This window comes from Labeo rohita, chromosome 23 (assembly GCF_022985175.1).
Source record: "Labeo rohita strain BAU-BD-2019 chromosome 23, IGBB_LRoh.1.0, whole genome shotgun sequence".
Taxonomy (NCBI): domain Eukaryota; kingdom Metazoa; phylum Chordata; class Actinopteri; order Cypriniformes; family Cyprinidae; genus Labeo; species Labeo rohita.
The window spans coordinates 18484114-18510678 of NC_066891.1; the positions used below are offsets into that span (position 1 = coordinate 18484114).

Below are 26565 nucleotides of genomic sequence, written 5' to 3' on the forward strand. Positions count from 1 at the left end.
GTTATTTACTGACAATGTTTTTTATTTTAAAATCTCAAATGTTGTTGGTAAATGAAATACATCTGAATGCTTCAGTGGAATCCAGGCCCTGTTATGTGTAGCGGACAAAATTTGGGTGTTTCCTCAGTGCAGCGGATGATTTAATCTGCCCTGGAGCGACCAGTTATGACTGCTATACGCTATATTGCTCATGACAATCAGTGAGATTTTTTTTCTTTGAAAGAAGTTCATATTTTATTTAGAACAGATGCATAAAATTGGTTATAACCGACAGTAACAATTTCGACATAAATTTTCGACATAAATTCGCTACAAAAAATCATTTTGAAATAAATACTGTTCTTTGAACTTTCTAATTAACAAAGAATGCTAAATTTTTATGGTTTCCACAAAAAAATATTAAGCAGCACAACAGCAAAAATTTTAAACATGGATAATAATAAGAAATATTTCTTGAGAAGCAATATAAAGTACATTAGAATGATTTCCGAAAGATTATGTAACACTAAAGACTGGAGTGATGCTGAAAACTCAGCTTTGCATCACATGAATAAAAAACATAATACTGTAAAATCCATTAAAATCTGTTTTAATTTTAAACCATGAAAATATTCTTTCACAATATTACTGTTTTTACTGTATGTTTGACAAATAGATGCTGGCTATGTAAGGCTGGGCGATATGGGCAAAAAAATTGATCAGAATATCAGAATATATTGATAATTATCACAGTAAATTTTAAATCTTTTTTTCTTTCAAGTTTAAAGGCAGATTTTTGCTGCTACGAGAAAGCTGTAAAAAACCACAGTTAATTGCAGTTTTAAAAGGATCATGAACTGAGAAACCAAAATTCCCTTGATCTTTTGACATATAAGAGGTCATTTTACTATGAAAACATCCTATAAGTTTCAGAATGCAACCGTTGTTCCCTTTATCTTAGGGAACCGAGACTGAAACTAAAAGACAATGCTGTGCTGCCTATATATGTTGCAACAAAAGTGTAAGTAACTGTTTTCATTACAGATTGTTTGATATGTATTGAGTTATTTGTTTGTTTCAAATCTAAATCACAGCGGCGTCCATCTATGAGGAATGAATGTACGCTGTTAGCCAATCAAACCAGTGGGCATTTACTTCCTAGTCTACAATTTGCCACACTTATTCAAACAAAGCTTTCTGCTAAGGGGGGATAGAAAATAGGACAGAAAATAGCCTATTACTTATAAATCATGTTTTTTGATGTCAGAATCTTTATAACATTATAAGTGGACCTCAGAGAACAGAACAAAATAAAAAACAAAGGCAGTTCATAACCCCTTTAAACAATTCTTTATAGTCAGAACATGACAAACCAGTCATGTTCCAGTCATTTGTTTCTTAACAAAATTTATTTCTTAGTTTCTGCATGTTTTAATGAGTGATATTGTTTCAAATCATGAAACAGGTTTGACTTTGATGATGCATACCTTTAGCACAGTTTGCAGTGCAGGCAGCAATGTTAATAATGTTACATTTTTTTGTCTCTTAAAAATGCACATTTGACAGTAGCTTGTGTTGACAGTAGTAGCAGCTTGAGTTAGGTTGTAAATTTATGTTCTAGAGCTGTCCCCTAATAGAATAGGCAAGAATAGGCTTGGTCAACCAAAATTGTATTAGTCGCTTAGTTGGAGAAAAAAAAAAAAAATTCCACAAAAAAAAGGCAGGTCAAGCAGTCCATGACTTACAGATTGTTAACGGCTGGCCTATGTGGTAATACAGTACATTGGGCAAGACATCCAAACGCTCACCTATCATTCATCAACAACAAATATGGCTTATCATCTAAAGTATGTAAGTAGTAGCAACTTTACATGGCCGGTCAATCTAATGTTAACCAAAAAATGTGCACTATTTAAGTGTCTCTGATGACTGTGGAAGCTAAGTACTAGGGCGTTCACTGCATGACAGATGGAGGCGCCGGTGCGGTGACTTGCACTTAAAATATTCCGTCATTTTTGATCATACAGATAAGTGTATGTGCACTCACAATAACAACAAAACACTGTGCTTTTGTAAAATAATGAAAGCCAACAGGATGCGCTTTCTTCCGTCTCGGTCTCTCAACTTGAGCGTGTCAAGAAAAAAAATGAAATGAAACTGTGTATTCCTAAAAGTAGCAAAATGTCTACTTTTAAATGAACCAATTCAAATGGAAAACAAATATTCTCAGATTATATAGTCCATGTGAAACATGCATACACTGTAAAAAACAATTTGTTGAGTCAACTTAAAATAATTTGTAACCTGGCTGCCTTACAATTTTAAGTTCAGTCAACTCAAAAAAAGTTTATTGAACTTCAAATGTTAAATTATACTAAGTGACAATTTAGATATTTGAGTTGAATCAACTTCAAATTTTAAGGCAGCTGGGTTACTTACCCATCTGTTAAGTTTAGCAAACACAAATATCTAAGTTGCTACTTAGAACAACTTAACATTTCAAGTTGACTAAACTTATTTTAGTTGACTAAGCTTAAAATGTTAAGGCAGCAGGGTAACAAATAATTTTAAGCTGACTCAACAAATTGTGTTTTTTATTTTTTACAGTGTACAGCCGCATCACTACTGCGGAGATGACAAGTCAGTGTCGCGATTTCATCTATTAAGGCGAAAACAAAAAAAACACTACTTTGTCACTAAATTATTATTAAGTTAATACAGCCTCCTTATTGTTTTTCCCTGAAACATTTATAGTTATAATATCCACCAGTGTGCTCTGGCAAGCTTTATGTGCGCGCTTGAGCGCCATTAGGCAATGTAGGCAATTAGTCAACTAATGAACAACTACTAGTCGACCAGAAAAATCTTTAGTGGAGGACAGCCCTATTATGCTCATTATCAAACACAGTAACATCTGCAAACTTGTAACAACCTCATTTTCACATGGTGAAATGTAATTATTCTGACTGTTTGAGTTTTATTCAAAAAGGTAAACCCATATAGCACCTCAATACCACTGAGAAAAAAATAGATTTTTTATTTTTATTTGTAAATGCACAAACACTACAGCTTAATCGCAAAAATACTGTAATTATATTACATTACTCTATAAATGCAATTAATACGTTTACGTTAATAATATAATAAAATTTGATGAAATTGAATATGAATATCCCACATTTCCACCACAATACCTTGGTGCAGTTAGTGTTACTACAGTAAATACATGGTAAATGATGAAAAGCCTTTTGACTTTATCATCGTGCACAGTGTTTGTCCTGTTTGTCAGCACTGTTTCATCTGGCTTTAAACTAGTTTAAATTTGTTTAATTAATTAGCATTAACTCCAGTCTCACCTGTGATGGGCCGCACACGGACCTTATAGCCCTGCACCGGTCCTTCTGCTTCCTTCCATTTCATCTGCAGCCGATCCTCAGACAAAACAGTTAGCTTCAGCCGGCCTGGAAATGCATACAAAGACTTTATGCAACATGTTTTGTGGAAATACATGTTCACAACACATTACTAGCAAAGAAAGCAGATGTTTTAAGACTGATAGTCATTTGATAAGTTTGTGTCTTTGGCCAGATCCACACAATGAATGTATGTGTAATAGCATAAGTCAGATGAGGGACAAAAACAAGCCTGTAACTCCTCTAGAGAATCATGAGAAAAGAGGCCTGTATGTGGGGCTTTGCTAAGATATGCATGTCTTGAAAGATCAAAGTCTTCCTGCAAAAGCATCTCAATCGCTTTTTTTCCCCCTCTACTTCCCCTCGGAGAAGTTCTAATATTTGAACGGGAAGTTTTTCATTCATTCCTCCTTTTCCTTCATCACTGTTCTCTTGCTCAACTCTGCCCTTGTCTTCAGCTTATCTGCATAATTTCCACATGCCAGCTTGTCACAATCCCTTCTTTCATGTTCCCTGCTCCGTCTTCCCCTCTCCCCAGCTGTCCGGGAGCTCTCAAAGCAGGCCCTGTAGTGCCCTGCAGGGTAACAGGGGGTTGAGGACCACAGGAAATCTGCTTTTCGGTGGGGTTGAAGGTCAGCCTGAAGGGGCTGCATGCATGTAACGTCATAGCCCAGATGAGTGTTACAATGAGGTTGACCCCAAAAACATGAAGAGCTTTGTCTCCTCTTACTGTAGTGTCTTTAAGCTCATGATTATGTTACTGGGGAAATAAAATTGGGGAAATGGTGACATGCTGGGTTCATGTACTGAACAAAAAATGCTTTATCAGGTATGCAAAATATGCTTAATGTGGTAACTTCTACATTAACAGATTTAATTCAAGCATCATGTAGTAATATCCAAAATAACACGTTCGATTTAAGTAAAAAAAAAAAAAAAAAGCATTATTATTATTGCTGATATTACTATTATAAAACCATGAAATGGGTTTATGTTGGGTTCATGTACTATAAAAATTATTATTAAAAATGTATTTATAAAAACATGCTTCAAGTGGTAGCAATCCAAACTGACAGGTTTAATTCAAGTAAAAAACATTCTAAATATTATTGCTGATATTATTATACAACCATGTAGTTTACCATGTAGAGACATTTAAATTAAAATATTTAATTTAAATAAAAAACATTTTATTTATTATTACTGCCATCATTATTTTTGTTCTTAGTATTATTATTATTATTATTATTATTATTATTATCATCTATCATTATTATTATTATTATTAGTATTATTATTAAAGCCAGGGAATAGTGAAATGCTGGGCTTCACGCATTGTAAAAATGTGTTATTAGCTATAAAAATATGCTTCAGGTGTTAACAATCCAAATTAACAGGTTTAATTCTAGTAAAAAAAATTCTAATTATTATTGCTGATATTATTATTAAAACCATGGAATGGTGGATTTCATGCACTATAAAAATGTTTTATCAGGTATGAAAAATATGCTTCATGTGGTAACATCTAAATTAACTTTTTAATTTAATTTAAAATTATTTAATTTATTATTATTATTATTATACAGCCAGTGAATGGTGAAATGCTGGGTTTCACACACTGTAAAAATGTTTTATCGGGTATGAAAAATATGTTTCATGTGGTAACATCCAAATTACCAGGTTTATTTCAAGTAAAAAAAAAATTATAGCTATTATTATTATTATTATTATTATTATTATTATTATTATTATAAAACGGAATGGTGGATTTCATGCACTATAAAACTGTTTAATTGTGTATGAAATTATTCTTCATGTGGCAAATTAACATGTTTTATTCAAGTAAAAATTATTATTATTTTTTTTTATTATTATTATTATTATAAATCTAGGGAACGGTGAAATACTGGGTTTCATGTACTGTAAAAAATGTTTTATCAGATATAAAATGATGATATATTAAAATTAACAGATTAGATTTAATTCAAGCTAAAATATATTATAGTACAATATTATAATATTGTAATATATTATTACTGTTGTTATTATCATTATAAAATCAGGTGAATGATGAAATGCTAGATTTCATGCATCATCAGGTATAAAAAATATGCTTCACGTGGTACCATTTAAATTTACATGTTTAGTAGGTAAATTTACATTTTAATTAAAATTATCATTATTATTATTGTTAATAATAATATTATTATTATGACAATTAACTGCATTAGATTACAGCAATAAAGTACTTTTAGGGGTGAAATTCAGTAGAAATAGCTTCTTGCGGTAAGATTTTTACAGTGTGGCAACAAATAAATATCTCTGCTCTGCAATAACTGGCTGTGGATCAGAGGCGAAAGGAAGCATTCTGGCCGACACAGCCGCACCACCAACCCAGAAGTCAACAAATGTGTGGCCAACTGCTCAGACAAAAACACACGCGCAGCATGTATCCTCTAGGGATGACAGAGATAACAAGAGGCCTAGAGAGGACACATAAATTATTCCAAGCATTTTTAAGGCAAAATTTCTTTCCCAAATGTAGCAACATCCACAAAGGGCTGTGTGCAGTTGTCTAGGGATTCCACAATGTTGCACAATGGCTTCAGGCAGTAAGTTTGCATTCTAGACTATTCTCTTTTTTTTTGGTATGCTGCTAACCAAGAATTTCCTTCCCTTGGGGAAAGGTACAATTTAGACAGATTGAGTTGAAATAAATCAGTGTCATTTGGCTAAAAAAGTGTTAGTGTTTCTGCACTGTTATAGGTTTTTCATTGTTTTGTGGAGTTACAACACACTTTTCTAGCAAGTGGGTTGTAAATTTGGTCCCATTAGAGGGACTTTTAGGAATGCAGACGGCATTTCACAAACAAAACAAAAGTTGTGTGTTTTCAGACAGTATTATCTGTGGATGCATTTACTGATGTCTTATGTAAAAACAATTCTTTACGGCAAATGTGATATAGTATTAGTACTATATACAGTTGAGGTCAAAAGTTTACATCCCCCTTTCATAATCTGCAAAATGTTAATTATTTGACCAAAATAAGAGTGATCATACAAAATGCATGTAATTGTTTATTTAGTACTGACCTGAATAAGATATTTCACATAAAAGATTATGTTTATATATAGGCCAAAAGAAAAAATAGTAGTTGAATTTATAAAAACGAACCCATTCAAAAGTTTACATTACACTTGATTCTTAATACTGTGTTGTTACCTGAATGATCCACAGCTGTGTTTTTTGTTTAGTTATAGTTGTTCATGAGTCCTTTGTTTGTCCTGAACAGTTAAAAGGACAACTGAGGGACTCATATGCAATTATTACAGAAGGATCAAATGCTTCAGAAGGAAAAACCATGCATTAAGAGCCAGGGGGTGAAAACTTTTTGAATTTGAAGATCAGGTTAAATTTCACTTATTTTGTGTTCTGGGAAACATGTAACTTCTGTAGCCTCTGAAGGGCAGTACTAAATGAGAAATCAAAAAAATAAGATTTTTAGCAAAATAAGAAAAATGTACACATCTCCATTCTGTTCAAAAGTTTTCACCCCGACTCCTAATGCATGGTTTTTCCTTCTAAAGCATCAGTAAGCATTTGAACCTTCTGTAATAGTTGCATATGTGTCCCTCAGTTGTCCTCAGTGTGAAAAGATGAATCTCAAAATCATACAGTCATTGTTGGAAAGGGTTCAAATACACAAAAACGCTGGAAAACCAAAAATTTGTGCGGCCTGAAGGATTTTTCTGAAGAACAGCGAGCAGTTTAACTGTTCAGGACAAACAAGGGATTCATGAACAACTATCACTAAACAAAAAAACACAGTTGTGGATCATTCAGGTAACAACACAGTATTAAGAATCAAGGGGGGTGTAAACTTTTGAACCAGGTCATTTTTATAAATTCAGTACTAAATAAAAAATAACAGATTCTGAAAGGGGGTGTAAACTTTTGACATCAACTGTATTAGTAGTGTAGCAATACTATTCAGAAAACCAATTATGAGAAGGTATAATTTCATAATCTGCATTAATGGTTAAAAGTTCAGTTTCTGTGCCACTAAGAAACTACCGGTAATACGTACACGATTGGTATACAATGGGTTATGGGTTTTAACATTACAAAGCTAGTAAGCTACACACTTCACCTTTAAATGAATAAGAAAAGGAATGCAGTTCTGTGCCAAACAGGGAGCTATATGTGGAGTGCTATTTTTTGTTTGTGGGCATAAATGCTACTTGACCCTTTCTTTTATTTTGAAGTGCACAGGCTTTGCATTTTGGTTAGAAAAGAGGACATCTAATTATGGAAACACCAGCAATTATCCATGGCTCTCAAATGAAGACCTTTTCATTGGATGCAGACACACACGTGCAAAAATACAGAAATAAACATAGAGCAAAAAGCTTATAGAAAATTACTAGTAGTAGATTTTGTTTAGTTAATTGTTATCTACTAGTATTTAACTGTGCACATTCAGATAATCTATAATTTTAGTTTTTCCGTTATCAGTCATAACAAAAATAATTCTCAGCATCATCCAGAATTTTAATGTTGGTGCATATCTAGTAAAACAAGAGCTTCAAGCTTGGGTGAAAGGTTAAAGACAACATCTAACCTTGCGAATGGACTTCAGAAACCAGCATTAGGAGAACCATCACCAGGATGAGTGTCGTTCGCTCTGAGAGGACTAGAGCAAAGCTGTGGGCCGTCATGATTGCGCTGGTATCAATTAAAGACCTGTGGGAAAACGGTCACTGTAAGCAAGGGCGAAAATGAGTGTAACTTTGGATCACTCCAAACAAACATACTAACAAAATAAACAGCAGTTATGGACGTTGGCAGCATAAAGCTGTTTTTATGTTGAAGCCACATAAGGAGAGTATCCCAAACCTTATAATGTCATGCAGCTTTAAATAAAACAAAGAGGGGGAGTCAGAAAGACAGACAGTGAGAGAGATGGTACACTTACAAAAAAGGCTGCAACAAAACTGGTCATTAAAGGCCCTATTACAAGAGGAGGGAGGGAAAGCTGAACACCTGTTATGTATAACCAGACATGTCTGCAAAATCTGAATGTAGCGCATGTGAACTGACCCATTACAACCTGGGCACATCAAAAATCTTCTCAGCACTGCGTTGCTGATTCACACAAATATTAGATGTGAGATGTGCAATTATTTGACACCTATTTTAATTGGACCCCCTCCCTCCCCTTGCTCTGGGCCATAATAAGACGACATATACATGCATTGGCTTGTTTGAATACAGCTTTGTGCTAAATACAGCAAACATATATGATAACAGTAACTTTAAAGCTCCGAATCGTTAAATCTGCTGTGACACCACACCTTTAGTGAGCTGTCGAAAGCTATTACCGCTACACAAGCGCATTATGAAACCTAAAACTGAAGGAGCCAGCAAAAATGAAATGAACTGCGTATTACTAGGTGGTGAGACTTGACTGTCTTACTCATTTTTGCCTCAGCATGACTTATGTAAATATTGCTTAACGTAAATATCCATGAGGCGCAATTACAGCGAGTCAAAGCGAATTAAAAAACAAACAAACATAATTTAAAACAGCAACAGCTGCTGTTTCTGCAGCAAAGCAATGACAAACTCACACTCACATAATATCTGACTCAAATAAAGGTAGTTTACCTGAAGCTGAAGCGTGTACCTGGCGCATTCCACACAGGTAAGAGATGTTAACACATTGAGTCCCGGTCACTCACTTCCCATTTGCTGCCGTTTATGCCTGTACTGTGGTTTGGGTTAGGTGTGAAATCTGATACGGGTGCAGTGCCCTCCTCTAGTAATATAGAGGCGGAGAATAGTCAGTCAGGGTGGTATATCAGGCTCGGGAGAGAAGAGAAACTGCTGCCCAAAAAGTTGTCAGCAGGTTTTGGGAGACAGACATGGCCTACACAAGAAACTCACTTGCTTCTTTTATATAAAGGCCATTCTACAGAATTGATGCAAACTACAACAAACAACAAATCTTGATGTTTACTAAGATCTATTGAAACCCACAATGATATTTGAAATATCAGTAAGCTTAACATATATAAAATCATCATTTAATGGGTACTTGCAATTGGGAGGTGGCTGTCCTGAACCCTAACCTCTAAATTTCAACTTTAGATTACTTTAAATTATAATAAACTAGTTCTTGCATTTTATTCCATTCTTGTTTTTTAAAGTATCTTTTTGATTTTTTTTTAAAAAAAGTGAAGTTAAAAAATATATATTTATTTTATATTTTCTTATCATTCTTATCATTACCATTTTTCTATAATTAAACATACTTTCTTGGGAGTTATACCATAACATTTAGTTTTTATGTGTGTACAACTGTTCAGAACTGTGGTAGCTAACCATGTGCTGTTTAGCATCTTTGAGCTAGCTTCAAAAGTATCTAAAATTGTCACTACTGAAACAGTCACGACCGAAACATTTGGAGAAATTTCGGTAGTGACATCTTTGCTTTTTTGGGTTTTATTCCCTAAAATTGTCACTACTGTAACAGTTACAAACAAAACGTGTCATTATTTCGGTATTGACAAATGGGAACACATAATCTTTTAAGTGGAGAAATAATGTGGTCACTACCAAAAATGTGCTGTCACTACCGAAACATGGGATGTTTTGACAAAAATAAAGTTTATACTGAATTATCAGCTAAGATGTTGAAAAAAACAGCATATGCTGGTTAGGTATGTTTTGATGCTAGTTTAAGTTATGCTGTTTTTTTCACCAGGGTTATGCTAGTGTTTGGTTCAATGTTTATTCAAACTAATGAATCCTTAACTTTGAAATCCGTATGATTAACTTTTTGCCTTTTACAAAGAAAAATAAAATTCACAATACAACAAATCTCATAAATCACACTTGAAATATTGTTAAAATAGTAGTTGTTGATTTACCTCTGAAAACGTTTTAATAAAAAAGCAAAAATGCCATGGCAGAATTGTCAGGGTAAAAATTTGTTATGTCTGACAATAGTTTGTGAGGTTTTCAGAAAAGTGACATAACGAAAGCGACATAAACTAAATGACCAAAGAAAACACTATCAAATTTTTAAACTTCACACAAATCTAATTATGCTATAATGAAGTCTGCCTCCCTCTCTAAGAGAAAATTAAGCATATAAAACTTAGCAAGTAAATACACAGCATTCACACAGCTGCCCTGTATAAAGGTAAAAAGGAAGGAATCCATGGTGGAAGAAAAAGTTCATTCATTTTATTAAAAAACAAACAAACAAGTAATTCACTCACATTCTGTGTCTTAATTAGTGAAATGGTTATTGTGGGAAATTGATATTTAGTAAAATAAATTCTTTATTGTCATGTAAACAAATACGTAAGGCCACTTGGAGATTGGTCCTGTGCTTAAATCGAAGCCACTAGCAGTTTTCTGAAGTTATATTTCACCTATAAATTAAAATTCTGTCAAATTTACTTACCCACATGTCTTCCAAAACCCATATGACTTTACATTAGATAAATTATCATTTTATCTTTTTTTTTCGGGCTTGGTAGCCCTGCATCTCCTTACACTTTTATTTTATGGAAGACATTCCTTTTGTGGTCCAAGAGAGAAAAAAAAAAATGTCATAGAGGTTTGGGGTGGCATGAGGGTGAGTAAATGAAGACTGAAGTAAAATGTTTGGGTGAACTAACCCACCCAGTTGCTTTTAGAGTCCTGTCTTCCTAAAAGCAAAAGGTTTCTCTTTGTCTAAGAGAGATCAACAACAAAGATATACCCCAGTACATTAGCTGCTCAATGTCTTTATAAGCTCATATCATGTCTGGGGCTAGATAAGTACCTGTGGTCAATGTGACCATTTATATAAGCCTTTATGGGAAAACATTCCACAAGTCTATTTAGGACATTCATGTCGTCCTTGAACTAATAAAGAATCTCATGCTCTTCTTCATCATTTGTGTCTTCACAATAGTCATCTTTTGTCTGTAGAAGTGGAAGCTCAAGGTCTGGGTTGTCTCTGACTGGTAGTTGTCTTACCATGTGGCCATTTCCTATAAAAAGACAGAAATACACACATTAAAAGCAATCCCTTGTCAAAACAATTATTGATTTAAAAACCAGCTTTGCGCATTTTCTTCTTCTTAAGGGCCTGCTGTTTATTTATGAGTTTTCATTTTATACAATCCAGTATTGAAGCTGTACTTTAACACAATCGAACATGCCAGCAGAGGTCCACAATTGGATATATATTAGAGACAGTTCACCCAAAAATAAATATTCTGTCATTAATTACTCACCCTCATGCGGTTCCAACTCCGTAAGACCTTCGTTCATCTTCAGAACACAAATTAAAATGTTTTTGATGAAATCTGAGAGCTTTCTGACCCTGCAAAGACAGCAAGGGTCCTTCCACGTTCAAGGCCCAGAAATGTAGTAAGGACATTGTTAAAATAGTCCATGTTTCTGTGTTCTAAAGATGAATGAATGTCTTGGTACAGTTTGGGACACGGGTTTGGAACAGCATGAGGGTAAGTAATTAATGATAGAATTTTATATTTGGGTGAATTAACCCTGTAAAGTCTCTCATAAAAATGTGCTGAGAAATAATAATTTTAGAAAAATATCTAATTCAAGCTAATTTAATACAAAAAAACATGTTATTTTACTGTTTTACTTACTGTTAAATGACTACCTATTTCCTAATTGCATGTTTTAGGTCTTATTGTGAACAATTCATCTGTGCATAGATTTCATTTAAAAAAAACGACAGACAGACATTTCACATTATACCTAGACACCTGTGTGAATCAACTGGGCCTTGTAAATATGTTTGGTATTGCATTACAAACACTTACAGGCATAATCGGAATGAGTCTTACCTTTGTTATAGTATGTTTTAAGGCCAACATGAAGTGATATGCCAGACAGACACACAGCAAAGCCCAACCAGTTGACTGTGCTCATTCTATCCCCCATGAACTCCACTGCCAGCAGCAGAGTGCACACCTCCTACAGAGAGAAAGAGAGAGAGAAAGAGAATTCTCTGAAGAAAATTCATAGTTTAAAGCTAATGAAACCTAGCTAAACTACTGAGAAATGGAGAAAAACAAAATCACAAGTAGGGCTGCCCCCCAATAGACGACTAACCGTTAGTCGACTAAAAGTCACTGTAAAGACTCTACGTTTATTTGTGTGCACTCACGATAACAACGAAACGTTGTGCTTTTGTTAAATAATTAAAGCAAAAAGGATGTGCTTTTTGCCATCTCTGTGAACTCTGTAAACTTGAGCGCGTCACTTCAAAACTTGTGTGTATTCTTGCCTTACAGACATGAAAAATATATCTATAGAGAATGAAATGTCTACTTTTAAATTAACTAATTCAAATAGAAAACAAATAGTCTCAGATTATATAATTCGTATGAAACGTGCATACAGGCACATGACTACTAGGCTTGGGCGGTAATACGGTATACGGTATACCGCGGGATCTAAAAATAGCAACGGTATCAGTTTCAATACCGTTATACCGTCATAAAAAAACAATGCACTTATATAGGAGACAAGGATTAAGTATTAAATATAATTTATTTAATGCCTAAAAATGTGTATGCGTGGTTGTCATCACGTGACAGCGTGGAGGAGAAAGAGAGAGGTGGGGAAAGATGGCGAGTCGCACACCAAGTGAACTGGTCTCGAAAAAGAACACAACTTCTGCAGTTTGGCAGTATTTCGGGTTTCGACTAGGGATGTTCATTTCGGTTATTTTTTCTAACCGACAGCCGACGCTTGTTAACCGATTATTAACCGTTAACCGACAAGATTATTTTAAATTAGAATTTAATTATTTTAGAAAGGATAAGTGTCTGTGACCCGTAATACCAACATTTGTTTTCCGGGATTAATTTTACATGCGCAAAAAGCAGCAAACAACAGAACATGAGGATTCACATGGACACGTCGCATCACCTGCAGCGCTTCTGCGAATAGAGAAAAACATCATAAAGCTAGGCTATATATATATATATATATATATACATATAATGAATGAATAGGCCTATAAGATAAATATTTTTACTTAATAAAACAAACAAAAAAAAAAAGTGCAACAAGTAGCTAGTATGCAGAGTTTTGGTTCATTTTTTGTGCTGCGTGAAAGGAAGACGGCTGAAAGCGGCATCCTATTTTTCTTTATTTTACAAACAGCAAACCGTTTACAGTTTCGATTATCTGTAAAGAGTCGTTTCCCCTGTTAGAAGGAAAAAAAAACAAGTGATTGCGCCGGCGCCGCATGAGCACACACAATCATCCAAACATATGGGAAAAGGAAAAAAAAAAAAAAAAAAATAAATAAATAAATAAATAAATAAATCACACTGTTTAATCGTTATCAACGTACTGCCGTGATATTATGCCAAACATTTTTTATGTGGATATTGTAATGCGAGTACAAAGTACAAAACCAGATTTACATAATACATAATATTTTAGCATTCAAACACGTTGAATACGGAGACATTTGGATTTGTGTCGTATGAGAGACCCAATGTTAGTTTCAGTTTCGCTTTAGCCTAAATGGTTTCGTTTTGGTTTGTCGCCTAGCTTCTTATATTTTTCATTCTTGTTCTTTTCTAAATACTGTTAAATTGAAAGGATTTTTTTGTGGAGTGAGGGGAACTAAAATAGCCTAGCCTATGTTTATAGTGTATTGTAAATATTTCGCGTCGACACCAGGTCTTTCTGAATGTAATAATAAAATGCGACTTAACGTTATAGGCCTGAAAAAAAGACCTTTTAAACCATTTAACTGATTGTATTAATCGGTCAAAATTCTTTCTATCGGTTAACGGTTAACCGGTTAAAATGAGCATCCCTATTTAGGACTATTGCTTTGCAATACTTTTTAGAATATGGATGATGTTTATGTTAATTCAACTCTGGTTGACTGTTGTGGGTCTATTTGCACTTTTTTATAAGCTGCTCTTCTTTGTTATTAAAAGTTGTTCAGGCGGTGTGATTTAATTTAATTGATTTGTGTGCGCGTCTCTGTGCGAAAACTGTTGTGGATGTTTATGTTAATTTAAATCTGCTTGACTGTTGTATTTGCACTTTTTTATAAACTGCTATTTGTTGCTAATAAAAGTTGTTAATATTGTTGTGCATGTTATTTTGTTATTGTTTCAGTATTAGTGTTTGGCTATTCAGTTTCTACGTCTTTTTTTTTTTTATTATTATTCACCAATAGTTTGAGGTAAAATAGGGAGGAGGTTTAACGGTATCAAAATTTGGATACCGCCCAAGCCTTTTTTTTTTAATGACTACTGCGGAGATGACGAGTCAGTGTCGTGACTTCATCTCTTCAGCCGAAAAACAAATAAAGCACTAGTTTATCAATAAATTATTAAAACGTTAATGCCGTCTCCTTGCTGTTTTTCCCTGACACATTCATAATTATTATATCAGCCAGTGTGTGTGGCAAGCTTTTTGGGTATGTGCGAGGATTGTCAAATGGTACTGGGTTTGCTACTTTCGGTACTGAAATTTTAAAAACGTCCATTTCTTCACATTTGAGCCTGTTGAAAAACAAATAAAGCACTAGTTTATCAATAAATTATCCCGTTGTGCTTATGTGTGAGCACTCGGTGAGGAGTGTGAAGTGTTTATCATTGTAGCCAATCACAGTCATGTCTGTTGAGTGCGTGAACACTATGGCCAATCAGCAATGTTTAAAAATTGGCTCAACAGCGCTCAAATGTGAGCGGGAAATGGATGTTTTTAAAATTTCAGTACCGAACAAAGCAACAAAGACAGACAGACAGACAGATAGATAGATAGATAGATATATAGACAGATAGACAGACAGATAGATAGATAGATAGATAGATAGTATTCTCACCTTAAAAATGCCTGCAATAGATAGCGTGAGACTGGACGTGCGAGACACCAGCAGGAACTCTGAGAAGCCCAGACCAAATGCCAGCATACCACCCACAGACAGTGTCACCAGTGAGTAGAGAAGGTGGGAAAGCTCACTGACCCTGAAGAGCTTCTCTGTGGTACTCACACTCAGCCCTGCACAGGAATCACATGATGAAGAAACAAGCAACAGGTTCAGTAAGGACTGCAATGGCACTGGTAAGCAAGAAACATATTTTGCAAGTAAATAAAATGTATTCTAGGACTATTAAGATTTAGTCCATTGTGATTTTCTTGACAAGTATTAGTAAAAAAAAAAGACACTTAAAGGGATAGTACACCCAAATATGAATATTCTGTCATTAATTACTCACCCTCATGTCATTCCAAACCTGTAAGACCTTCGTTCATTTTCATAACACAAATTAAGATATTTCTGATGAAAAATGAGAGCTTTCTGACACTGCAAAGACAGCAGCGCAACTGACACGTTCAAGGCCCATAAAGGTAGTAAAGTCATCAACAAAATAGTCCATGTGACAACAGTGGTTCAACTGTAATGCAATGAAGCTAAGAGAATACTTTTTGTGTACAAAGGAGAAAAAAAAAAAAAAACTTATTTAAAAATTTAACAATTTTTTCTCTCCTGTGTCATTTTTCAAAGTGGCTGCGGTCTATGCAAGAATATCTTAATTTGTGTTCCGAAGAAGAACCAAGGTCTTAGAGTGTGAGTAATTAATGACAGAATTTCCATTTTGGGGTGAACTGTCCCTTTAATAAAATCTTAAAAAAAAACTGACCCTCATTAAAAAGAAATAGAGGAAAGAGGCCCAGGAACATGAGAGGCTGTAGATGATACATGGTGTCTATGGGGTTCTGAAGGCCTGTGTGGAAAAGAAAATGACACAAGAGTCACAAGAATGCACTACTTAACCATTTAGACAGAATACAGGCCGTAACATCTTGACTTACCAAGCTCTGCTTTCTGCATGAGCACTTGAGTGAGAGTCCAGCGGATCCCTCCGATAAAAGAGGCCAGTAGGACCATGATGAAACCCTCCAGATTAAACTGAGTGGACTTCAAAGTGAACATGAACAGACCACTGGCTATCAGCAACACCACGAGGATCAGGAATGGGTTCTGTTGGGTTTAAACGAGTCGGGCAGCACACATCACTACAACAAACACCATGCCAAGAAAATGCATCAACAGAAAATAAGTCTTTTATGCAGCTAAAATCAAGAGTGAACATGGACTGGTTTATAATGGCTTTCAGTTAGTTTTACAATTGATTTTACCCTCTTGTAAAATTGCATGTGTTACTGATTGCTTGCCATTAATGTTCCAGCATGACTCCCAGAATACTTTTAAAGTACAAAAGCTTTTATGCATTTATGAAACACCGCTTTACTTTCCTTCCATTTCTTGATTTCATGTAATTATCTCTATATACATTCATGATAATAACCTTCAAGTCTGGACAGCTTGTACTTTTTAATAAATTACTTTTAATTTATGAAAGAGTACAAGCTGTCCAGACTTGAAGGTTATTTTTATTTTTAACTAACTTTGGTTTTATAATAAGTCTATGCTTCATATGAAATATAATAATATAGATCATCCTTTCTCTTTCCAGTTTGGATAGTTTTTTCAAACACCACTTTGTTCATTGTCAAAGTGAATTGCCTATGTACTACTAATTAGAATTTCTATTTTCGACTGCTGCCTTGAACTTGACAAAGTAGTTTTTTTCTAACGGATGTCAAATGAAACCTTTCAATATACTGTATTCAATACGCTGACTTTTGTGTTAAAACAGTTGATCACTTTTTGAATTAACAGCCTGTCTGCTAATTTTCAATGTGTTTACCATTAAACGTTAATTTTGGAGTGAGCTATGCTTGGAAATTACGTTGAAATAAATTATGTTTCATAAGAAAAGTGAAGGAGAACTTTGTTTTTATTTTATGGATTTGGTTTTATTTTATGGATTGAGTGTCGGAAAACTGAAAGCCATTCAAAAGCAGTGATTATAATCATTTGGTTTATGATTTATTATTTATTTTATGGTTTATAACATTTTGTTTTGGCTAGTATTCTGAATGGCCCGAAACTTCAGTAAATTAAGTAGCCAAACTGGCTGTGGAAAAGAAATCCTGATTTATAATCGAGACGTCATACTCAAAATCACCATAGACTGTGGCTATATTTACATGTTGATTGCTCACTAAAGAAAAAAGTTAGAACCAAAAGAATGTCTACGAGATTATTACACTGGTGAGCCAGCCAAACCACTTCTCAGCTAAATAAAGAAACATCTATCAAAAAGCAAACTCTGTGGCAAAATCATAAGTTGGCTTAATAACATACCACATGCAGATCTCAACTGTTTCCTCTCACAGTGTGAACACTCAGGAAAGTTCTTACAGCATATTTAATAAACAGCATTTTAACAGCCCTTTAAAATGATCTAAAAACGTTTAAAATCTAAAATGTCTGCTGTAAACATACTTCATCATCCATTACCACAGTAGGAACACACTCTCTTTAAAATGTCTAAATGTACTTTAACTGTCACTTTCTTTAAAATGCTGTTCTCTCGTCTAGGGATGATAGGCCTGATGATTATATTCACACAAACACAGACAGGAACCAGCCAGTTTAGCAAAGTTGACATAAAAAAATGTCTTATGAAATACTGCATGTTTCTACATATGGCTAACCTGACAATGCAAACTGATTTGACCTTTATGTATGCAAAGCATATATTTAATGGGTCTGAACTAAAAATAGCTTCCTTTAAGTGCTTTATTCAAGAATCGAGTTTAATTCACACTTACCGGCTCCTCAAGTTTGAAGACCAGAGAGAAAAAGAGAATGAAGAGAACAGCTGAAGACTTGGTCATGGTGTACCTATGAGAAACCCAGAATTCCCAAGTAGTTTAAATTTAACTTGCATTTCCTGAAGCAAACAACAGTGTTTATAATACAGGTCAAGTGTTTTAAGACTGGAATGCACTATATGACTATTGCCCAGATTTTGCCCCTATTTGCAGTCTGGAGGAGTTGAAACTAGTTCTATCATGACTCTCTCCGAAGATTTCAGCATGGTGATGAGTATAACGATTAATGTATTTGGTCTTGGCAGAACAGATCTATTACGCTGCTGTTGGTTATTGCTGTTGTTGTAGATTATTGCTGCTGCACCTGCAAAGCAAGTACAGGAACTTGCGACTGCCGATACATATGCCAATTTTCTGCTGTGACTATTTAAGACATACTGCTGCTGCTCGAATAGCATATATAATAACCTGTAGCAAATCTATGCAGGTGGAACTGGGGAGGTGGAGGGTTTCAGAGGAACTCTGAAAGCATGCTGCGAAATGCTCTAGTCTAATGGATGCTAACCAGAAATTTAAATGTAAAGCAGCAAGCTTATTGGCTGTGTATGCAACATGAACCAATCAGCTTGTGCCAAGTAGTTTAACGCTGTGAATGTCATCAGTTAACATTAATGACCCATTAGCCTGTGCCATCTAGAGTTTTATGACAGAATTTGCCTTTTGCTGAAAGTCAGAGCAAGCCTGCAGACTTTGGGTAACTGGTGTTGCCAGATTTCACAGAAAATTGTGTTGAGTATGAAGGATTCAGAGGATTTATCAAACCTGTTTGATATTTTGAGCTGATTTTAGAACACATGTTGTTTTCAATCAGTTGAGGTCAAAAGTTTACATACACCTTCCAGAATCTGCAAAATGTTTATTATTTAAAATAAGAGGGATCATATTAAAGGCATGTTATTTTTTTATTTAATACTGACCTGAATAAGATATGTCACATAAAAGACATTTACATATAGTCCACAAGAGAAAATAATAGTTGAATTTATAAAAATGACCCTGTTCAAATGTTTACATATGCTTGATTCTTAATACTGTGTTGTTACCTGAATGATCCACAGCTGTAGTTTTTTGTTTAGTGATAGTTGTTCACGAGTCCCTTGTTTGTCCTGATTAGTAACACTGCCCAGGACTGTTCTTCAGAAAAACCCTTTAGGTCGCACAATTTTTTTTCAGCATTTTTGTGTATTTGAACCCTTTCCAACAATGACTGTATGATTTTGGGATCCATCTTTTACACTGAGGACAACTGAGAGACTCATATGCGACTATTACAGAAGGTTCAAATGCTCACTGATGCTGATCCAGAAGGAACACGATACATTAAGAGCCAGGGGTGAAAAGTTTTGAATAGAATGAAGATGTGTACATTTTTCTTATTTTGCCTAAATATCTTTTTTTTTTCATTTAGTACTGCCCTTCAGAAGCTACATGTTCCCATGAATGCAAAATAAGTTAAATTTACCCTGATCTTCAAATTCAAAAAGTTTTCACCCCCCGGCTCTTTATGCATTGTGTTTCCTTCTGGAGCATCAGTGAGCATTTGAACCTTCTGTAGTAGTAAAATGAGTAATATGAGTGGATCTCAAAATCATACAGTCATTGTTGGAAAGGGTTAAATACAAAAGTGTATTTAAAGAATTTGTGGGACCTGAAGGATTTTCTGAAGAACAGCGGGCAGTTTAACTGTTCAGAACAAACAAGGGACTCATGAACAACTATCAAAAAAAAAAAACAGTTATGTATCATTCAGGTAACAACACAGTATTAAGAATCAAGCGTATCCAAACTTTCAAATAGGGACATTTTTATAAATTCAACTATTATTTTTTAAACTATATGTAAACGTCTTTTCAGGTCAGTGCTAAATAAACAATAACATGCATTTTGTACGATTCCTCTTATTTTAGTAAAATAACTAACATTTTCAATATTCTGCAAGGTGTATGTAAACTTTTGAAAAGGGCTGTTTTATAAATTCAATAACTATTATTTTCTTGTGGACTTTATGTAAATGTCTTTTATCTTCTTCAGGTCAGTGCTAAATAAAACATGCATTTTGTATGCTCCCTCTTATTTTGGTAAATCAATTAACATTTTGCAGATTCTACAAGGTGTATGTAAACTTTTGACCTCAACTGTATATCATGCATTTCCTAGCAACGACGTGCATGTTTCTGCATGAATGTATGAATCACTTGAAAATCTGAAATAAGAAAAAAGATTCTGCCTTGCAAGCATTAGAAAATCCAATTTCTCAGGTAATAATAACATGCTTACAAACTAATAGTGATGAAAAGGAAGCTCCAGTTGGACAATCCGATATCCAGCGCTGTCGCCAGGGCTGATGGACACAGACAAACAGTTGCACACATATGATGTTGAATCACTTTCTCACTACAATACAAAGTAAACAGAATAATCATTCTGTGATAAAACTTGAAAATGAACTGATTGTGAACATTTGGCTTGTGAACAAGATTCCTGAACACTCAAGCAGAGATCAACTAAATTCTCTAGATTCAATCAGTGTGGACTTCACCCACCCAAACTGTGTGTTGGATAGAAAAGATAACATATTTTATCTCCTCAGCTACTATTATGACACACATTCAAACACATTTTTGGTCTTTGGACTCACTGATGAGTTTTCTCCAAAACAAACACAAAATCTTTACCTGTTGGGGCCACTTTAGAAAGGTAAACCTTCCAGGGAAGGATCACTCGAGGCTTTCCCATCCAGCACTGCATGGCAAAGCGTGTCAGTGTGGAGAAACAGAAAATTATTACGAGATGCACCAGCGTCATGAACAGAGGAAAGTGGAAGTCCTGAGACAGATTGAGATAAAAACAAACATTACACAAACCAAATGGACAAAAAATGAGCGCTCTTTTAAAAACAAAACACTTACAAGGAACAGGCAGGTTTTCACCCAGCTGAACTACATTTTACCTTCATGAGCCACTTGTTGTAGAATGTTATGCCAATGGAAAACACATAGTAGAAAAGCACCAGGCCCACGGTGCGCAGTGCCTTGCAGAGGAATTGCGTCGGGCACGCCATCCTGGACAACCCGAATCCGACAAGGCACAGCTATTTAAAAAGAGGAAGGTAATACGAATTAACCAGAGCGCCCCAAAATATGTTAACGTGGAACTCTTGAGTAGGTTGATAAGAACATGCAGGGCCAAAGTTTGATGTGCACGAGTCGACTGTGTCCCACTGATCAAAGAAGCACTTGTTGAAAAGTGCAACATATTGTAACAGAACAACTGTGTGATGACAAACTTATGACGTTTTGTTTTATCAGGCGTTTATGCAATAAACTCCAGTGTCTTTATCAAATCTAACTTAAATGTTGTTTTACGACCTCTCGACCACTAATAACCTCGTTAGTTACCTCATTGATGCTGTGACAGGTCACACGCTGACTGTGCCATTTACAGCTAACCAGTACTAGCTAGGACAGTTATCACATTTTCTTACCTCAGTGTTTACATAGTCCTCGTAAACGAAAAGCTGGTTGCATTAAACACTATGTAACCATCATTTGGATATGCGAGTCGTCTCGGAGCACTAGGGTGACATTACGCGAGACTCAGTTAACTGTGCTATTCCAAAAACTGTTCTTGTTTGTGAACCTACAGACACCCCTGTGTAGTTACTTCTGCTATGACGTGGACGTTGCTCTGCTGACACATGCGCTGCAGCCCGGGAAATTTTGAATTTTGCACATATGTTTTGAAATTAAAGTTTTTTCTTAATTCTTCTTGTGTGCAAGAGACACACAAGAAGGTCCCAAGCCACTGTGAACTGCGCTAGATAGCAGAACGGTTGTTGTTTGCTATGTTTTAGCGCTGATCGGTTTGTTCTTTTGAGTCGGATCTTTTTGCTGAACCGATTCATTTACGCTGTCTGAAAAAATCTTTCACGATTCACACTGAAGCGATCCTGAAATGTAATCACCGCCGACCTGTTCCGAGAACCGAAGCTGAAGCCTTAAGTGAACAGCTGACGGACGCGAAATTACAGTATTAAATACTCTTATTTACCCTAAAATATAAAAAAAAATCAATATGTGTCTACATATGTGACCCTGGATCACAAAACCAGTCATAAGGGTAATTTTTTCAAAATTGAGATTTATACATCATATAAAAGCTGGATAAATATATACATCGTTTCATTGATGTATAGTTTGTTAGGACAGGACAATATTTGGTCGAGATATGACTATTTAAAAATCAGGAATCTGAGGGTGCAAAAAAATCTATATATTGAGAAAATCGCCTTAAAAGTTGTCCAAAGCAAGTTCTTAATAATGAATATTGCTAATCAAAAATTAAGTTTTCATATATTTACAGTAGGGATTTTACAAAATATATTCATGGAACATGCTCTTTACTTAATTTCCTAATGATTTTTGGCATAAAAGAATAATTTTGACCCATGCAATGTATTTTTGGCTATTGCTACAAATATACCCCAGCGACTTAAGACTGGTTTTGTGGTCCAGGGTCACATATTACATTTGGGGAATTTATATAATACATAATAAGACATCCAAATAGCGAACAATATACTAACAAAGTGTTTACTAAAGAGAGAGAACAAATAAAAATGTAGAATAAAATTAAACAGAAGTTTGAATTTTTCATTTTATTTTATGTATACCAGTCAAAAGTTTTTGAACAGTATGCATTTATTTGATTCAAAATGCAGCAAAAGCTGTAGCCTTATATTGTGAATTTTTTTACTGTTTAAAATAACTGCTTCCTATTTAAATATATATTAAAATGTAATTTATTCCTGTGATCAAACCTAAATTTTCAGCATCATTACTCCAGTCTTCAGTGTCAAATGATCCTTCAGAAATCATTCTAATGATGATTTGCTGTTCAAGAAACATTTATTATTATTATTATTATTATCATTAATATTTTAAACAATTGTTTACTTTTTTTAGGATTCTTTGATGAATAGAAATCCAAAGATCAGCATTTATCTGAAATAAAACGCTTTTGTAACATTATACACTAAAACATTCAAAAGCTTGGAGTAAGTATAATTTTAAGGGGGGGTTATAGAAATTAATAGTTTTATTTAGCAAGGATGCTTTAAATTGATCAGAAGTGACAATAAAGCCATTTATGATGTTACAAAAGATTTCTATTTCAGATAAATGCTGTTCTTCTGAACTTTCCATTCATCAAAAAAACTTGAAAAAATCTATTTAGCTGTTTTCAATATAATAATAATAATAATAATAAAAATGTTTAAGCAGTAAATCAGAATATTAGAATGATGCAAAAAATTCAGCCTCGAAATCACAGGAATAAATTACATTTTAAAATATATTCAAATAGAAAACAGTTAAATACCAGTAGTAAAATATTTCAAAAAAGGCTTGGAGAGCAGAAGAGACTTCTTTTAAAAACATAAAAAGTCTTACTGTCCAAAAACTTTTGACTGGTAGTGTATATTTACCAAAAAAAAAAAAAATAAATAAATAAAAAAATATATATATATTATGATTCGAAATTACGCCCAGGTTAATGTTGTGGTTTTTTTTTTCTTTTATTACGAGAAAAAAAGAACAACAAGATACAGCACTGCAATGAAATACAATATCATAAAGAAAAATCATATAATAATAAGCCTTAAGAAACTTGCTATTCTTATTGTTATCTGTGAGTTTAAGAGATTTAACAATAAGCAAAATCTCAGCAAAAAAAGACATCAAATCTAGGTAACATCTTGACAAATTTGTTTTTGTGAACAAAAAAGTACAGTGCAACACAAAAAATGAACAACAATGCCAATAGCATGCTCACTGCCAGAAAAATACAAAAATATATATTTCAGCAAAAATGTAAAACCATGTTTTATAAAACAAGACAAATAACAACCTAACTTCTCCCAAAAAGATTTAACATAATTGCAATAATAGAATAAATGAAGTAAAGTTTCTTCCTCAACTTTACAGAATACACATAAATTAGAGAAACAAAAAAAGGAGCAATTTGGGAGCTCGCTATTCGACATTATGCAAAATCATAAAATATTCAAATTTTCGGTTTCTTAAATACATGTCATTTTTCGCTTTCTCTGGACACTCATTGGAATATTTGGAGCGTTGTGACATAAAAGAATCACTGAATTGATTTGTTCGAAAGAACCAATTTACAGAAGTGATCCGAACTTTTCACCACAACCCTTCAATACGTCATTCATCCAGAAGTCTAGGGGTCGCTAACGGTTTTAATGTCTCCTTCCAGTCCCGCATTATGTGCAAATGAATGAACAGTAGTTCCTGTCTTTGCATTTGCTGGTTGGGGTGCTTTGTTTTTGTTCCCGTTGGGTTTTTACATGTAAGTACCTAAACACTGTTCTTGAATATAGAACGTTTGATTTCTGTGTTTTGAATGGCTGTTTCTAACCAGCACACTGTATTTCGTTGTAAGAATGGCTGAGGAAGAGGATGATCCCGGTTTTGACGAGGACATAGACGACGGAGGAAACGGGGCAGACTCTGGCCAAGGTAAAAGAAAGCGACTTTTTTCCAAGGAGCTTCGCTGCATGATGTATGGGTTCGGAGACGACCAAAACCCCTACACCGAGTCAGTGGATATACTGGAGGATCTGGTGATCGAGTTCATCACGGAGATGACGCACAAGGCGATGTCTATAGGGCGCCAGGGACGCGTGCAGGTGGAGGATATTGTGTTTCTCATCCGCAAGGACCCTAGAAAATTTGCGAGAGTCAAGGACCTGCTCACTATGAACGAGGAGCTGAAGAAAGCTCGGAAAGCTTTTGACGAAGCAAATTATGGGTCTTGAAATTGGCCTTCGGTTGCTATGTTGTTTCAAGTGAAAAGGGTCATTTTCTCCTCTAATGGAGTTTTACCTTTTGTAAACCTTAGTCCACTTTTCTTACAGCTTTGTGTTCATTCAGTTGCTTGACAGTTCACAGTTCCTTTACTCTGTGTGTGTGTTTTTTTTTACAGATGTTGTACAATAAAGATAAAACTGTTAAACTTGTAATGCAAGGTTTATTGTTATTATTTAGATTTTAACATTTCTTTACACCTTAAAAATTAGAAGAAACGTGGCTGCTTCTTAGATAACATGTACAGCATCCTTAATATAATATCACCAATGACAGCGTAACATATAAATTACATATCCATGATATTATTTAACTTTTAAAGGGATAGTTCACCCACCCTCAAGTTGTACCAGGAAGATACTTTTAAAATGATCATTTCATGCTGTGAGATGACAAATTGTCTTTTACATTTTATTAATTTTTGTTAATATTAAAATATTTTTTGTTGCAAAAAATTTAAGTTAGGGATCACTAGGAGTTTTATAGTTTTTTTTTTTTTTAATGGAGTCTCTTTTGTTCATCAAGGCTATATTTCTCTGACCAAAAATACAGAAAAAAATAATAATATTGGGAAATATTATTGCAGTTTCTAATATTGGTTTCCTATTTTAATATACTTCAAAATATAATTTATTTATGTGACGCAACGCTGAATTTTCATCAGCAGTTACTCTGGTCTTTAGTGTCACATGATCCTTCAGAAATCATTCTAATATGCTGATTTATTATCAGTGATAAAACTCCTGTGCTGCTTTTTTCTTTGATTTTGATGAATAAAAAGATAAAAAGGACAGCATTTATTCAAAATAGAAATCTTTTCTAACAATATAAGTATTTAACACACCCTTTCTGAATAAATGTATTAAAAATAATAAAAATAATTTACTGACCCCAAACATTTGAATATTGTATATTGTAAGACAAAATTTGTATTTTGAATAAACACTGTTATTTTTAACTTTTTATTTATCAGAATCCTTGCAAGTCCCCAAAAATATTAAGCAATATTAAATCAGAATGATTTCTGAAGAATCATGTGACACTGAGGACTGAAGTAATGATGCTGAAAATTCAGCTTTGCTTCGCAGAAATAAATTATATTTTAAAGTATATTAAAATAGAAGACTTTTTAAAAACTCAAAAAAAAAAAAAAAAATTCTGTATTTTTGATCAAATAGATACAGCCTTGATGAGCATATGAAACTTATTTTAAAAAAAAAAAAAAAAAAACATTAAAAATCGAACTGATTCCAAACTTTTGAACAGCAGTGTAAAATAAATTGCTTTGGTAAATAGTGCCAGATATAGCAGATAAAATAAGACTTCAATTTAAAATAAGTAATGTCAGTAATGTTAATATAACTGATGTATATATAAAAAATCAGTGACATAAGGCATTCTATTCATACCTTAGACATGCATGTGTAAATCGCATTAAGATATGTTAATAATAAGCCAGATTAATAAT

General features: G+C 34.1%; 3 protein-coding genes across 3 annotated transcripts in view; 1 reads left to right on the forward strand and 2 right to left on the reverse strand.

The window, feature by feature from the left end:
* LOC127154510 (collagen alpha-1(XX) chain) overlaps window positions 1-9182 on the reverse strand; it is a 36659-nt gene extending 27477 nt beyond the window's left edge. The window contains exons 1-3 of the mRNA XM_051096081.1: window positions 9061-9182; window positions 8015-8136; window positions 3336-3440 (exon numbers count right to left, since the gene is read on the reverse strand). Coding sequence (XP_050952038.1) covers window positions 3336-3440; window positions 8015-8111 — 202 coding nt within the window. The 5' untranslated portion in view covers window positions 8112-8136; window positions 9061-9182. The remainder of the gene's footprint in view (window positions 1-3335; window positions 3441-8014; window positions 8137-9060) is intronic.
* Window positions 9183-10622: 1440 nt separating this feature from the next.
* On the reverse strand, window positions 10623-22008 carry slc35c2 (solute carrier family 35 member C2). Its single transcript, XM_051096082.1, has 10 exons — window positions 21695-22008; window positions 21161-21301; window positions 20886-21036; window positions 20488-20551; window positions 18148-18220; window positions 16279-16447; window positions 16107-16190; window positions 15287-15462; window positions 12270-12399; window positions 10623-11441 (listed from the first exon to the last, which is right to left on the reverse strand). Exons 2-10 carry the CDS (start codon window positions 21269-21271, stop codon window positions 11314-11316), a joined length of 1086 nt encoding a protein of 361 aa, XP_050952039.1. The 5' UTR covers window positions 21272-21301; window positions 21695-22008; the 3' UTR covers window positions 10623-11313.
* A 2459-nt stretch (window positions 22009-24467) lies between these two features.
* On the forward strand, window positions 24468-25252 carry taf13 (TATA-box binding protein associated factor 13). The gene is made up of 2 exons (XM_051096088.1): window positions 24468-24579; window positions 24673-25252. The coding sequence occupies exon 2, from the start codon at window positions 24674-24676 to the stop codon at window positions 25046-25048; it is 375 nt and encodes a 124-aa protein (XP_050952045.1). The 5' UTR covers window positions 24468-24579; window position 24673; the 3' UTR covers window positions 25049-25252.
* The last annotated feature ends 1313 nt before the right edge of the window (window positions 25253-26565 follow it).

Excerpts from the sequence above, each read along its gene's own strand:
- slc35c2 (XM_051096082.1), bottom strand. The coding sequence starts at position 21,271 with ATGGCGTGCCCGACGCAATTCCTCTGCAAGGCACTGCGCACCGTGGGC. Across the intron at positions 18,221-20,487 it reads CTTTTCATCACTATTAGTTT|GTACACCATGACCAAGTCTT; the intron begins GTAAGCATGTTA and ends GGTTTCTCATAG. Across the intron at positions 16,191-16,278 it reads CATGCAGAAAGCAGAGCTTG|GCCTTCAGAACCCCATAGAC; the intron begins GTAAGTCAAGAT and ends TTTTCCACACAG.
- taf13 (XM_051096088.1), top strand. The coding sequence starts at position 24,674 with ATGGCTGAGGAAGAGGATGATCCCGGTTTTGACGAGGACATAGACGAC.